The sequence below is a fragment of the Typopeltis vanoorti genome, chromosome 1, assembly GCF_054136105.1.
Source record: "Typopeltis vanoorti isolate ZY-2024b chromosome 1, IOZ_Tvanoo_1.0, whole genome shotgun sequence".
NCBI lineage: Eukaryota > Metazoa > Arthropoda > Arachnida > Uropygi > Thelyphonidae > Typopeltis > Typopeltis vanoorti.
The window spans coordinates 64657023-64670502 of NC_143549.1; the positions used below are offsets into that span (position 1 = coordinate 64657023).

Sequence of the window (13480 nt, forward strand, 5' to 3'; positions counted from 1 at the left end):
TTCAACACTATTATTGGCATTTTCTTCCAAATTTTCTACTCTGGAAGGACACAGCTCATCACTTATCATAAATAACACTCTCCACCGCTCCATTTACCCTTCCTATGCTATTCAAATATGCTGTACCTTCTACTTCTTTTTCTGTCAGGACATCATCTTCTCAACTGCTTTTACTGATTCCAGTAATCTATGAATAGACTGAAGTTATTATTATTATTATTACGCAACACCTCCAGGGAGTCCAAAGACTCATCGAGGGAGAGCACCCACTCCACAACTCTCCATCTCCCCCACTCAATCCACCAACTACAACAAACTGCAACTACACCAACGGCATCTATTGCCCACCACCCCTAGTATTTTCACAGACAATCACAAACATCCATGCCCTCAGTGGGATTTGAACCTGCAGCCTTTTGGCTGGAGAGCATATAGGCTAACCACTCGGCTAACCAGGCCGGCAAAAATATTTCATGTGCCTACCAGGGCTTGAGCCTGAGACCTTCCGCGTGTTAGGTCAATGTGATAACCACTACACCACAAGCACAACTCTGGACAAAGTAAAGCACTGGCAGGGATGGGATTAATTTCTCAGTAGATGCATAAACTCTTTCTTCTTTTGTATAGTTTTGGTATATTAAAAAATAATGTAAAGTAATGTACATTGGATTAAAAAATATATACCAGCATGGGAAAATTAACTTTATCATTTTGAGATTATCAACTACAAGTACTGATCTCAAAATGATAACAGTTAATTTCTATACTCAATAAACTAGAATTTAGGATGTTTTTTTTTTCATTTTCTAGTATTTGCAGCAGTATGGTAATAAGCAAAATCTTAGTCTTGACAGTAATCAGTTTTAGAGACATGAATCGGAATTTTGATAATTCAAAAAACTCTTATCAACTTAACAACCCCCACCTACATACAAACTCAGAGAAGTACAAAATTATTGTAACTTCTCACTTCCAATAATTTTGTACTTCTCTGAGTTTGCATACAAGGGGGGAAGGGTTGTTAAGTCGATAAGAGTCTTTTCAATTATCAAAATCTTATCAAAAAATAATCAATAGCTTCTACCAGTGACTCCCTTTAAAAGGTTAACAAAATTATAATACAGTACTATTGAAACAGAACCTTGGAGAATATAGGAGGTAGAAATTTAAACATTGCCTATAATGTTTCTATTTTTGGTTATTACTGAACACCAACCATTGCAATACTTATAAGGATGTTTAAAGTCTCACAACTTTGATTTACATAGCATGCACTGATAAAATCACAAAAATTAATATTCCCTACAAGAAAATCTGGATGATTAACTACAGGTAGACAATATGGTTTACAGAAGAAAAAGCAAAACAGAGGTGTTCATCAGTTAAAAGCTTGTTTTAATTCTCCATTTAATCATATAATACATTCCATATGATATTAGTGTTGATTTCAAAAATGTGCTAATCCATTTACTTTGTCCTTTCTGTTAATAACGCTTTGATTCTTCACATAGGTTAAATAAAGTAGGTGTGAGATGGATGAATAAAGAGATTAAGCATGCGATACAGAGAAAGAGGGCATTGTGGAGGCAGCATAAGCGAAGTAGAAATAACCAATTCCATGAGGTCTACAAAGACCAGGCAAGGAGTGTGGCATGGTTGGTGAGGGTAGCTAAAGAGAGGTATGAACAGCAGTTAGCTAATGAAACCAAAAAGAATCCTAAGGAGTTCTTTCGATAAGTAGAGAGTAAAAGAAAGAATGATTATGGAAGGATGACATTGATTGGAGGAAATGGTATAAAGACAGCTGTTGCAGAATGTGTGGTGGAGATACTTAATAAACAGTTCATACAGGTCTTTCAATCTTGTGAATGTGACTTCATGGAGAGATTGAGAGCAGTTGATGATGGGGAGGAGAGACTGACTGTAAGTGAGCAAGAGATATATGGGGAGTTGAGTAAACTAGATGTTAATAAGTCTGTGGGACTTGATAATATATTGCCACATATTCTGAAGGAATGTGCCAGGGAGTTGACACCTGTCTTGACATATTTTTTTAATACGAGTCTTGCACTCGGTCAAGTCCTTAAGGAGTGGAAGGAAAGCAAGATTGTGCCACTTCATAAAGAAGTTGATCGACCTCAAGCATTAAACTATAGGCCTATCTGTGTTTCAGGTGTTGTGGTTAAGTTGTTGGAGAAGCTTGTGAAAACTAGGATCCAGAGTTGGGTTGACAACAATGGTATTATCTTTTGATGGACAGCATGCATTTGCTAAAGGGAGGTCATGTTTTAGTAATCTACTTACTTATTACAATGAAATGACTGCTTCCTTGGACAGAGGAGAAGGATACAGAGTGATATACTTGGATTTTGCAAAGGCTTCTGATAAAGAACCTCATGATAAATTGATAGTCAAACTGGAGCGGATGGGGTAGGATATTAGATTGGTGCATTGGATTGGAGATTGGCTGTCTGATAGGTATCAACAAGTTGTGTATGGGGGAACGATGTTAAGGAAAAGGAAAGTCACCAGCAGAGTGCCTCAGGGATCTGTTTTAGGGCCATTACTGTTTAACTTGTATGTTAATGATACAGGTGAAGATTTGGATGGAGATATTCAGTTGTTTGCAGATGATGCAAAGTTGGGATAAACCATGAAGAGTAGTGAGGATGTTGTGACCTTGCAGGAAGACTTGAATAAATTGAGTGATTGGGTACGGAAATGGGATAGTGAGTTCAATGTTGCAAAATGTAAGGTTTTAAAATTTGGAAAACAAATATGGGATGCAGAATTTATGCTTGGTGAGAATATATTATTGGAGGTAGAGGAAATAAGAGATCTGGGGTTGATAGTGGATAAGGATCTAAAATTTAGGTGACACATTGCCAAAATTATGAAGACAACACAAAGGCTTCTGGGAATGATGCGGAGGACACTGACGTGTAGAAGTAGGGAGATTCTTATTCCGTTATATAAGGCTTTGATTAGGCCACACATGGACTATTGTGCCCAGATTGGTCACCTGGTTTTCAGAAGAATGAAGAGATGTTGGAAAGGGTCCAAAGGCAACTGACTGAGGTAGTTTCTGACCTCTGGAATGTCGAGTATGAGAAAAGATTGAGGAGATGCAATTTGCAGAGTCGGGTGGACAGGAGAAAGAGGGGGATATATTATTATTATTATTATTATTAGTATTATTATTATTTTTATTATTACCACCCCAAGACCTCATGGATTCAAAGACTCATCTGGGAGGTCATTTTATCACACACACATACCTCATCATACCGTGTTTTAAACACATTCAAACTCTTTGCAGACACCATATTCTCAGGCAAGGCATTCCAATCATTCACAACTCTGCACGAAAAAAACCTGCCTCTCACTCCCATACTCATACCCCTCTTTAAATAGTTTCCGGGGATGACCTCTGGTTCTCCCCTGATCTCCCACTATTCTCTGTAAAACTTCTCCAAAATTGATCCTATAACAACCCCTTACCAACTTGTAGGTCTCTATCATATCTCCCCTCTTCCTCTTGTCCACCAGACTCTGAAAATTACATCTTCTCAATCTTTCCTCATACTCAACATTCCAGAGGTCAGAAACTACCTTAGTCAGTCGTCTTTGGACCCTTTCCAACATCTCTTCATCCTTCTGAAAACCTGGTGAACAAATCTGGGCACAATAGTCCATGTGTGGCCTAATTAAAGCCTTACACAACAGAATAAGCATCTCCTACTTCTACATGCCAGTGTCCTCCACATCATTCCCAGAAGCCTTTGTGTTGTTTTCACAATTTTGGTGATGTGTCCCCTAAATTTTAGATCCTTATCCACTATCACCTCCAGATCTCTTATTTCCTCTACATCCAACAATATATTCTCACCAAGCATAAATTCTGCATCCCATCTTTGTTTTCCAAATTTTAAAACCTTACATTTTGCAACATTGAACTCACATCCCCATTTCCGTGCCCAATCACTCAATCTTTTCAAGTCTTCCTGTAAGGCCACAACATCTTCACTACACTTCATGGTTCGTCCCAACTTTGCATCATCTGCAAACAACTTAATATCTACATCCAAATCTTCACCTATATCATTAATATACAAGTTCAACAGCAATGAACCTAAAACAGATCCCTGAGGCACTCCACTAGTGACTTTCCTTTTCCTGGATATCACTCCCCCATACTCAACTTGTTGATATCTATCATATAGCCAGTCTCCAATCCAATGCACCAATCTAATATTGAACCCCATCTGCTCTAGTTTGACTGTCAACCTATCTTGAGGTACTCTATCAAAAGCCTTTGAGAAATCTAAGTATATTACTGTGTATCCTTCTCCTCTGTCCAAGAAAGCAGTCACCTTATTGTAATAAGTAAGTAGATTACTAAAACATTACCTCCCTTTAGCAAATCCATGCTGTCCATCAAAGATAATACCATTGTTGTCAACATAACTCTGGATCCTAGTTCTCACAAGCTTCTCCAACAACTTAACCACAACACCTGAAACACACAGATAGGCCTATAGTTTGATGCGTGAGTTCGATCACCTTTATGAAGTGACACAATCTTGCCCTCCTTAGGGACTTGACTGAGTGCAAGAGTCATATTAAAAAATATCTCAAGGCAGGTGTCAACTCCCTGGCACATTCTTTCAGAATACATGGTGATATATTATCAAGTCCCACAGCCTTATTAACATCTAGTTTACTCAACTCCCCATACACCTCTTGCTCACTTACAGTCAGTCTCTCCTCCCCATCATCAACTGCTCTCAATCCCTCCATGAAGTCACATTCACAAGATTGAAAGATCTTTATGAACTGCTCCTTAAGTATCTCCAACACACACACATTCTGCATCAGCTGTCTTTATACCATTTTCTCCAATCAATGTCATCCTTCCATAATTATTCTTTCCTTTGCTGTCTACATATCGAAAGAACTCTTTAGGATTCTTTTTGGCTTCATCAGCTAACTGCTGTTCATACCCCTCTCTCTGTAGTTACCCTCACCAACCATGTAACACTCCTTGCCTGGTCTTTGTAGACCTCATGGAATAGGTTATTTCCACTTCTCTTATGCAGCCTCCACAATGCACTCTTTCTCTGTATCACATGCTTAATCTCTTTATTCATCTAGTAATTACATCTGAGGATTTGGCTGTAGGTACAACATGACAAAATTTCATGCCGGCTGGGGCGTCGCCCGGTTAAACAAGGCCCCCGTTGTTTTCGCCAGGGAACCAGGGCGAACAGCGAAAAGTCAGCTACTGGAACAAATCTGAAAACAAACCCCAACTCAACATCACCAGAGTTAAAGATCGGTACTATCAACGTAAGAAGCCTGAATGGCAAAGAAATGGAGCTAGCTGAGGAATTAGATAAGTACCAGATCGACATAATAGGGGTGACTGAAACAAAAAAGACCAAAACTGGTGAGATCTTTCTGAGCAATAAATACAAAATGTTATATTCAGGCAATAACAATCAACGAAAAGAAGGAGTAGCCATAGTATTCAACACAAAATACGAGGCTAATCTTCTTGAATGGCAGTCAGTCTCAAGTAGAGTAATGTGGGCAAATATGAGAATGGGGAACTGGACAATGAGACTTATTTGTGCCTATGGTCCCACAGAAGGTTCTACTAAGGTAGAAGTGGAGGAATTTTTTGAGGCTTTAGAAAAAGCAACTGACACAATGAAAAATGAAAAGTTGGTCCTTGTTGGGGATCTAAATAGTAGAGTAGGAAATGATTGTGAGACATACAAAAATATTTTGGGAAAATTTGGAGAAAAGAGCAAAGCTAATAATAATGGCAAATATCTGTTGGATTTCTGCTCAGGACATGGACTGGTTATTACTAACACCATGTTCCAACATAAAAATGTGCACAAATTCACATGGAGAGAAGAGGCTAGGAATAAGAAAAGTCTCATTGACTATGTTATTGTTGATAGTGATGTTTTCTCCCTGGTGCAGGACACCAGAGTGTATAGAGGATTTGAAATTGGAAGTGATCACTATTTAGTCTTGAGCAGGATAAAATTGAATTTCATATTGAAAAGAATAACATGTAAGAAAGTTTTAAAGCGAATAAAAGTTGAGCAGCTCTCGGATGTGAACTGTAGACTAAAATATAGAAATATTATTGAAAAAAAAATGAAAGAGTTTGAGAACAGGAATCAAACCTTGGAGATTCAGTGGCAAACTCTGAAGGAAACATTGATTGATTCTGCCAGAGAGGCATGTGGTGAGGTTGTGTGCAAAGATAAAAAAATCAGAACTCCCTGGTGGACACAGGAAGTTAAAGAGGCAGTGAACGAAAAGAAGAAAGCATATCAAAAGTTCCTGGCAAATAAGTCAGCTTTTACTCTTACAGAATACAGAGACAAATGTAAGAAAGCTAAACAGTGTGTAAAACTAGCTAAACAAAAGTCATGGGAGGACTTTGGCAAGAATATAGAAAATAAATATCAAGAAGGTGGCAAAATATTCTGGAGGTTGTTGAAGAAGCTTAGGAATGGAGGAAAGAGTGCTGTAAAAGGAATTAGAGATGATAAAGGTGAAATGAAAACAGGAGAAAAAGATATCCTTGAAGTATGGAGTAATTACTTTGAAAAACTGCTAAATGAAACAAGCAGTGATGACAGCACAGTGATAAAAAACACTGACCAGGCATGCAGTCAGGAATACATATCCATACTTGAAGTAGAAAAAGCCATCAAAGGCTTGAAATGTGGAAAGGCAGCAGGAGTAGATGATATTCGACCAGAAATGTTGAAGTATGGTGGTATAAGAGTCTTACAGTGGCTGCACTGCATAGTTCAGAAAGCCTGGACAGAGGGACGAATTCCCGATGATTGGAGTAGAGCTCTCATAGTACCCATATATAAAAAGGGAAATAAAACTGAATGTGAGAATTACAGAGGTATTTCCCTACTGAGTGTTCCTGGCAAGATCTATGCAAGTATACTTGAGAAACGGTTGAGAAGAATTGTGGAAGAAAAGCTTGGTGAAGAACAAGCTGGATTCAGGCCAAATAGAGGCTGTCAGGATCAGATCTTCACTTTACGACAAATAGTCGAGAAAGCATGGGAATATAACAAAGATCTGTATTTAAGTTTTGTCGATTTGGAAAAGGCATATGACAAGGTGCCAAGAGAGAAGCTATTCAATACGCTGCAGTTATATGGTGTCAATGGGGCATTATATCAAGCAATACTTAGTCTTTATTTGAGTTGTGAGTCAGCAGTTAGAATTGAAGGAAGTACAGGAAGATGGTTTAATGTTAAATCTGGTGTGAGACAAGGATGTACATTATCCCCTCTGTTATTCATTATCTATATGGATCACATTATGAAGGAAAGTGGTATTAAACATGATATCAAAATTGGAGATGTTAATGTCAGCTCTTTGCTTTATGCGGATGATGTTATACTTGTAAATAAATCCGCTACAAGTCTGCAAGATTCTCTGACTAACTTGAATAGCTGGTGTAATAGATATGGTATGAAGGTCAGCAATAAAAAGACAAAGACAATGAAAATAGGCAGAATCATTGAAAATGTCAACTGTGTTGTGAATGGAGAACCTGTGGAACAAGTAAAACATTTCAGCTACTTAGGCACAATTTTTACTGAAGATGGTAAACTAAATATAGAAATAGACAACAGAATCAGCAAAGCTGGTATCGTGGGAAGTCAATTGAATAAATTCATATGGAATAAGAAAGAAATTAGTCGGAACACTAAATTAGCTGTATACAAGACTGTGTTCAAACCAATTTTAACTTATGGATCTGAGAGCTGGGTCAGAAGTAAAACACTTGACCAAAGACTAGAGACCGCAGATATGAGAGTCCTGAGAAAGATTAGAGGCGTGAACAGATGGCATCAATGGCAATATCATATTAAAAATGAGGATATTAGGAAAGAACTTGACATTGTCAGCATCCAGGAATGCGTTAGCAGAGCTAATCTCAGATGGTATGGTCACTTAAATAGAATGGGAGAGGAAAGATTAGCAAAACAAGTGTTCTCTGCCAGGTTGGCAGGAAAACGACCCAGAGGAAGACCAAGATATAGGTGGATTGATACGGTACAAAGTGCCTTAGACGATAGAAATATAAGATCTGATAATGTTGGAGTCTTGACAAGTAACAGACTGATTTGGAGGAAAATTGTAGATAGGAAGTTAGTAATGATGTAATTTTTTCATGTAGTACTGTCATATCCTGTACACCCCTTGAGGGTACATGGCAGGAATTTGATGACGATGATGATGATTTGGCTGTAACAATTATGACCACATTGCCACCAATCGGTGAGAGTGATCATAGGGTCTTGACTTGGGAGGTGGCTAAAGGTGTAGAATTTTCAATTAAGACAGGATACATGTGGAATTATCGGGCTGGAAAGTATGACAAGCTTAGGAGTTTGATTGGCTCAGTGCCATGGCATGCATGTACAACTGCAAGGACTAGAAGTTGATAGTGCATGGGAGGCAGTTAAGAAGTGCTTGCATGAAGCAATGGCTGACTGTATACCTAGAGTCCGAATAATAAATCAAGTAGGGATTAAATGGATGAATAACACCATTAAGCTTGAGCTGCAAAAAAAGAAACAACTATGGAGGGAATTTAAGGAGAAAGGTGACCGGCAGGCCAGAAGGGTAACGAGTGTGGTAAGAAAAGCAAAAACGGATTATGAAAGAACATTGGCCATGCAGGCTAAAGAGAATCCTAAACAGTTTTTTAGATATGTAGCAAGTAAAAGAAAAAATGTACATGGCAGAATGATTTTAAAGAATGCCGATGGTAGGGAGGTAACTGAATCAGTTGAGATAGCTGAGTTACTGAGTGAGCACTTTGCAAGAATATATCATCCAGGTGGTGACATTGCAGAAACGAATAAACCAGTTGATTATACGGGAATTGTGGTGAATGAAGTGGAGGTGATTAGTCTATTGCATAACCTCAATACATCTGTGGGATTGGATGGTATACCAGCTCGTGTAGTACGAGAAGCAGCTAAAGAATTGTCAGTACCCTTGACCATTTTGTTTAATTTGAGTCTCAGGTCTGGGTTAGTCCCGAGCGGGTGGAAGGAAGGGAAAATAGTTCCACTGCATAAAGGTGGTTCCAAGACTGCTGTTGTAAATTACTGACCGATTAGCATATCAGGAATCATTGTCAAGGTCTTACAGAAATTAGTCAAGAAAAGAATACAGGATTGGATAGATGAAAATGGGATATTGTATGGGAGACAACATGGTTTTGTGTAGGGTAGATCATGCCTCAGTAACTTGCTCACGTTTTATAACACAGTGACGGCTGAACTGGATAGGGGTAATGGGTTTACAGTGATACTACTGGACCTTGCCAAGGCCTTTGACAGGATACCACATGGAACCCTAATCAGTAAACTGGAGCAGATGGGGATAGATATAGGGTTGGTAAGATGGAAAGGAGGGTGGTTGAAGGAGAGATACCAGAGAGTGGTTTATTCAGGAGTGGAGTCAAAAAGACGTCTTGTGACTAGTGGAGTGCCGCAGGGCTCTGTTCTTGGACCACTGCTTTTCAATTTGTTCATCAATGATATTGGAAAGGATTTGAGAGGAAGTGTTTACTTGTTTGCTGATGATGCAAAGTTGGGTAGAGCAATTGTGAGTGCACAGGATGTCAAAATTTTACAGGATGATTTGGATAGTTTGGAGGACTGGGCTAGGAAAAATGGATGTCAGTTTAATGTGGCAAAGTATAAGGTTATGCACTTTGGGGTGAAAAGAATAGCAGCAGTATATCGCATAGGTGGAACCGTACTCCAGGAGATTGATGAGGCCAAGGATTTGGGAGTACTGGTGGATAGGGAGTTGAAGTTTAGGGGGCACATTGCAAAAGTAACTAAAACAGCTCACCAAATCACTTGGCTTATGAAAAATACTTTAACATGCAGAGAGAAGCAAGTTGTTGTTCCTCTGTATCGAGCCTTGATAAGATCCCATCTGGACTTCTGTGCCCAGTTATGGGCACCAGGGTTTCTTCGTGATGGGGAGGAAGTGGAGAGGGTCCAGAGATGAGTGACCAAGATGATAGCAGGTCTGTGGAATGAACCTTATGAGAATAGGTTGAGGATTTGTGGGTTGCAGAAATTGGACGATAGGCAAAGGAGGGATGATATGATTGAGACATTCAAATTACTGAAGGGTTTTTATAAGATTGATCCAGAAGATATTTTTGAAAATATGACTGGTGGTGGGAGGACTAGTGGCCATGCATGGAAGCTGGGCAAGAGCGTGGTTGACAAGGGTGTTAGAGCTAGGTTTTTTACTTGGAGAGTGGTGAATGAGTGGAATAAGCTTCCAGAGTCTGTTGTGGGTGCTACGACCGTGAATGATTTCAAGGCAAGATATGATAGATATTGTTGAATAGTTGTTCCAGACATGATGTTAGGGCCTCCCTCGATGAGTCTGTCGACTCCTTGGAGCTTCCTGGAACAATAATAATAATAATAATAATAAAAAATTCATCCATCTCACACTTACCTTATTTAACCTTCTCACCCTTGGAATACGCTTAGACATTGCATTTACTGAATAGTTTTAGAAAATCTCCCAAGCTCCATTGATCTCTTTTCTAGCTAACTCCTCATTCCATGCTACACCCACAAGCTGTCTCATGAGCTCTTCATACCCCCCCCCCTTGTAGTTCCACATATACCCTTTTTTCACAGAGGTCCTCGCACTGCTGGCAACCACCCAGGTAATCACCTCATGGTCACTCTCACCAATTGGTGGATGATTTGACACCTCATTTATAATTACATCCTCTGATGAGATGACCAAATCCAAGACCTCAGTCCTCGTGTGCCCTCTGTTACATACTGTCTAGGTAATTATCCCTCAAAAACTCAAGAAACCCGTTTTCTTTACTTCCAGTTGTTATCTCATCATTCCAGTCTATATTGCCCTAATTAAAATCACTCATAATGGTCACCCTTTTCTTATTTAATTGGCTAGTTTGATTGTACATTTCATTATCACCACCATCCACATTACCTGGTCTATAACAACATCCCACCAAGTATTTGATTCCATTCACCTCTATTTCACACCATCTTGCCTCAAAACTACTGGCACTATTTCCCTCTTGCATCTCTACTTTATATGGACATAACTCTTTCTCTATCATCAATAGAGAGCTACAAGTTGCTAAGGGGTTGTAATAAGATCAATGCTGGAGAAGTTCTACAGAAAATAGTGGGAGATCCGGGAGAACCAAAGGTCACCCTGGAAACTCTATAAAGAGGGTATGAGTATGGGAGTGAGAGGCAGGTTTTTTTCGTGCAGAGTTGTGAATGATTGGAATGCCTTGCCTGAGAATATGGTGTCTGCAAAGAGTTTGAATGTGTTTAAAACACGGTATGATGAGCTGTGTGTGTGTGTGTAATAAAAGGGCCTCCCAGCTGAGTCTTTGACTCCATGAGGTCTTGGGTAATAATAATAATATGTAACATCAGAGTTTCATAATATAAGCATTCGCTTGCTTTCACTTTGGGGAGGGGTGAGGAAAAGAAATATTCAAGTTACATTCTGTGCAAGGTTTAAGTTTATTTGTTGAGATGGTGTTAAGCATCATCTAACCAGAAATTAACTAGAAATATTTAGTGCATTCATATCTTGAATATTTACATCTCTTTACTAGAGTTATAAATGTAGTTTTGATTTCTTTATTGTTTAGATATAAAAGAAAAGTCATAATTCTTGATTATACTGATTATCTAGTGATTATACTGATTTTCAATATAACAGGTAAGCCAGTAGAAGGAGAACGCGGTGAATTAGTAATTACAGTGCCCTTTCCATCGATGCCATTGTATTTTTGGGGTGATAAAGATAGAAAAAGATTCAAATCATCATATTTTTCCAAATTTCCAGGTAAAATGTTATTTATTTTTTCCTTGATATATTTTTTATTTATTCATGCCGTTTTGGTAAGATGACTGTTAATCAATCAGTATTTTTCTGCTTCAATTAAATTATTATTAACACCAGACATTCATTGAGTCAAAAGGCTCAAGGAGCTAAAAGGCTACACTCTTACACATGAAGCCCATCAAACCGTGCTTTAAATTCATTCAATGTATTGTATTCACCTCAGTGTTAGGCAATGCATTCCACTTAACCACTCTCCATGCAACTACTCTCCTTATGTCACTGCTCATACAGTCCTTATAGAGCTTCCATGTATGTCATCCTCATGTTTTAACCCCTTCTCCCATTCTATGAAAAATTTCTTCAATATTAACCCCGAAGAACCTTTTACCACTTAAATGTTGCACTCATATCCCCTCTCTTTTGGTATTCACAAGAGCTTGCAAACTTCATTTCTCTCAATCTGTCTTTATATCTCACATCCCAAAGATCACTCCAGTCAGTCTTTTCTGGACCTTTTCCAATATATCCTCATTGCCATAAAAACCAGGATACCAAATCTCTGCACAGTAATTTACATGATTAAAGCCCTCTACTTCATTATCCAATGTGATGACTTCATAACTCTTGCAATGTGACCTCTAAGCTTCAGATCACTATTAAATTAGTTAAGGAATTTACAACGTATACTGGAATATTAATTAAAAGAACTTTAATAAATACCTCTTATATTTCGGCGTCATGTTGCCATCTTCATGGGAACATACAACCATGACACGTGCATGCAAGCACTACAAACAGCAAATGAGGCAGAAGAGAGAAAACTACTGTTGTTCCTAGAGTCCTAAAGGTACCCCCCCCCCCCAAGAGGGCTACATTGGGTAGCCTTGGCTTTTGGGCTGAAGTTCTCAAGATGCAAGCTTTCCAAATTTGGGGCAGTCTCATGCACCCAAATTTGTTGAGGTTTGGAAAGTTTTTGAGCTGAGACTGATTCCATGAACAATGTTTCATATTTAAGTTTGCTGCAATGTATTAATGTGGCTTTCTTCCAATGTATTCTATGACGGGTATCCAGGGCATGGTCTGCAAGCCCAAAGTGGCTGTACTGGTGAAACCAGATGTCATCTTTGTGTTCCAAAATCCTGACATTTGCTGTCCTTCCTCTTTGACCAAAGTAGGACAGTTTACAGCTGCAAGGAACCTCTTATACCCCAGGTAGGTTTAGGGAAAGTGGTTGGTCTTTGGTGGAGTAGATAAGAGATACCAATTTTTTATATCGTTTGTAACAAGAAGTCAGGTCATATTTTTTTTAAGATTTTGGTTAACTTTTCAGAGGTGCCACAGATATAGAGAATGGTGATGGATTTAGTGTAATCTTTGTTATGAAGGAAGGGGATGAATGTTGTGGTTAACTGGTTTTAATATTTTTTGGGGGGTTGTAGCCATTGTTAAGAAAGTGTTAAGGATGTGGTTTAGTTCAGTGGTTGGACTAATTTTGTCCTGTTATATAGTGTTTTTATAATCCCATATTGTT

General features: G+C 38.7%; 1 protein-coding gene across 2 annotated transcripts in view; it reads left to right on the plus strand.

The window, feature by feature from the left end:
• The window catches only part of LOC150110047 (acetoacetyl-CoA synthetase-like), a 515069-nt gene that overhangs the window by 348615 nt on the left and 152974 nt on the right, over positions 1-13480 (plus strand). For both annotated transcript variants that reach the window (XR_016548138.1, XM_090390896.1), the window contains exon 14: positions 11824-11949. Coding sequence is in view for 1 of the 2 variants with exons in the window: in XM_090390896.1 (XP_090247022.1) it covers positions 11824-11949 (126 nt within the window). In the remaining variant the exon portion in view is untranslated. The remainder of the gene's footprint in view (positions 1-11823; positions 11950-13480) is intronic.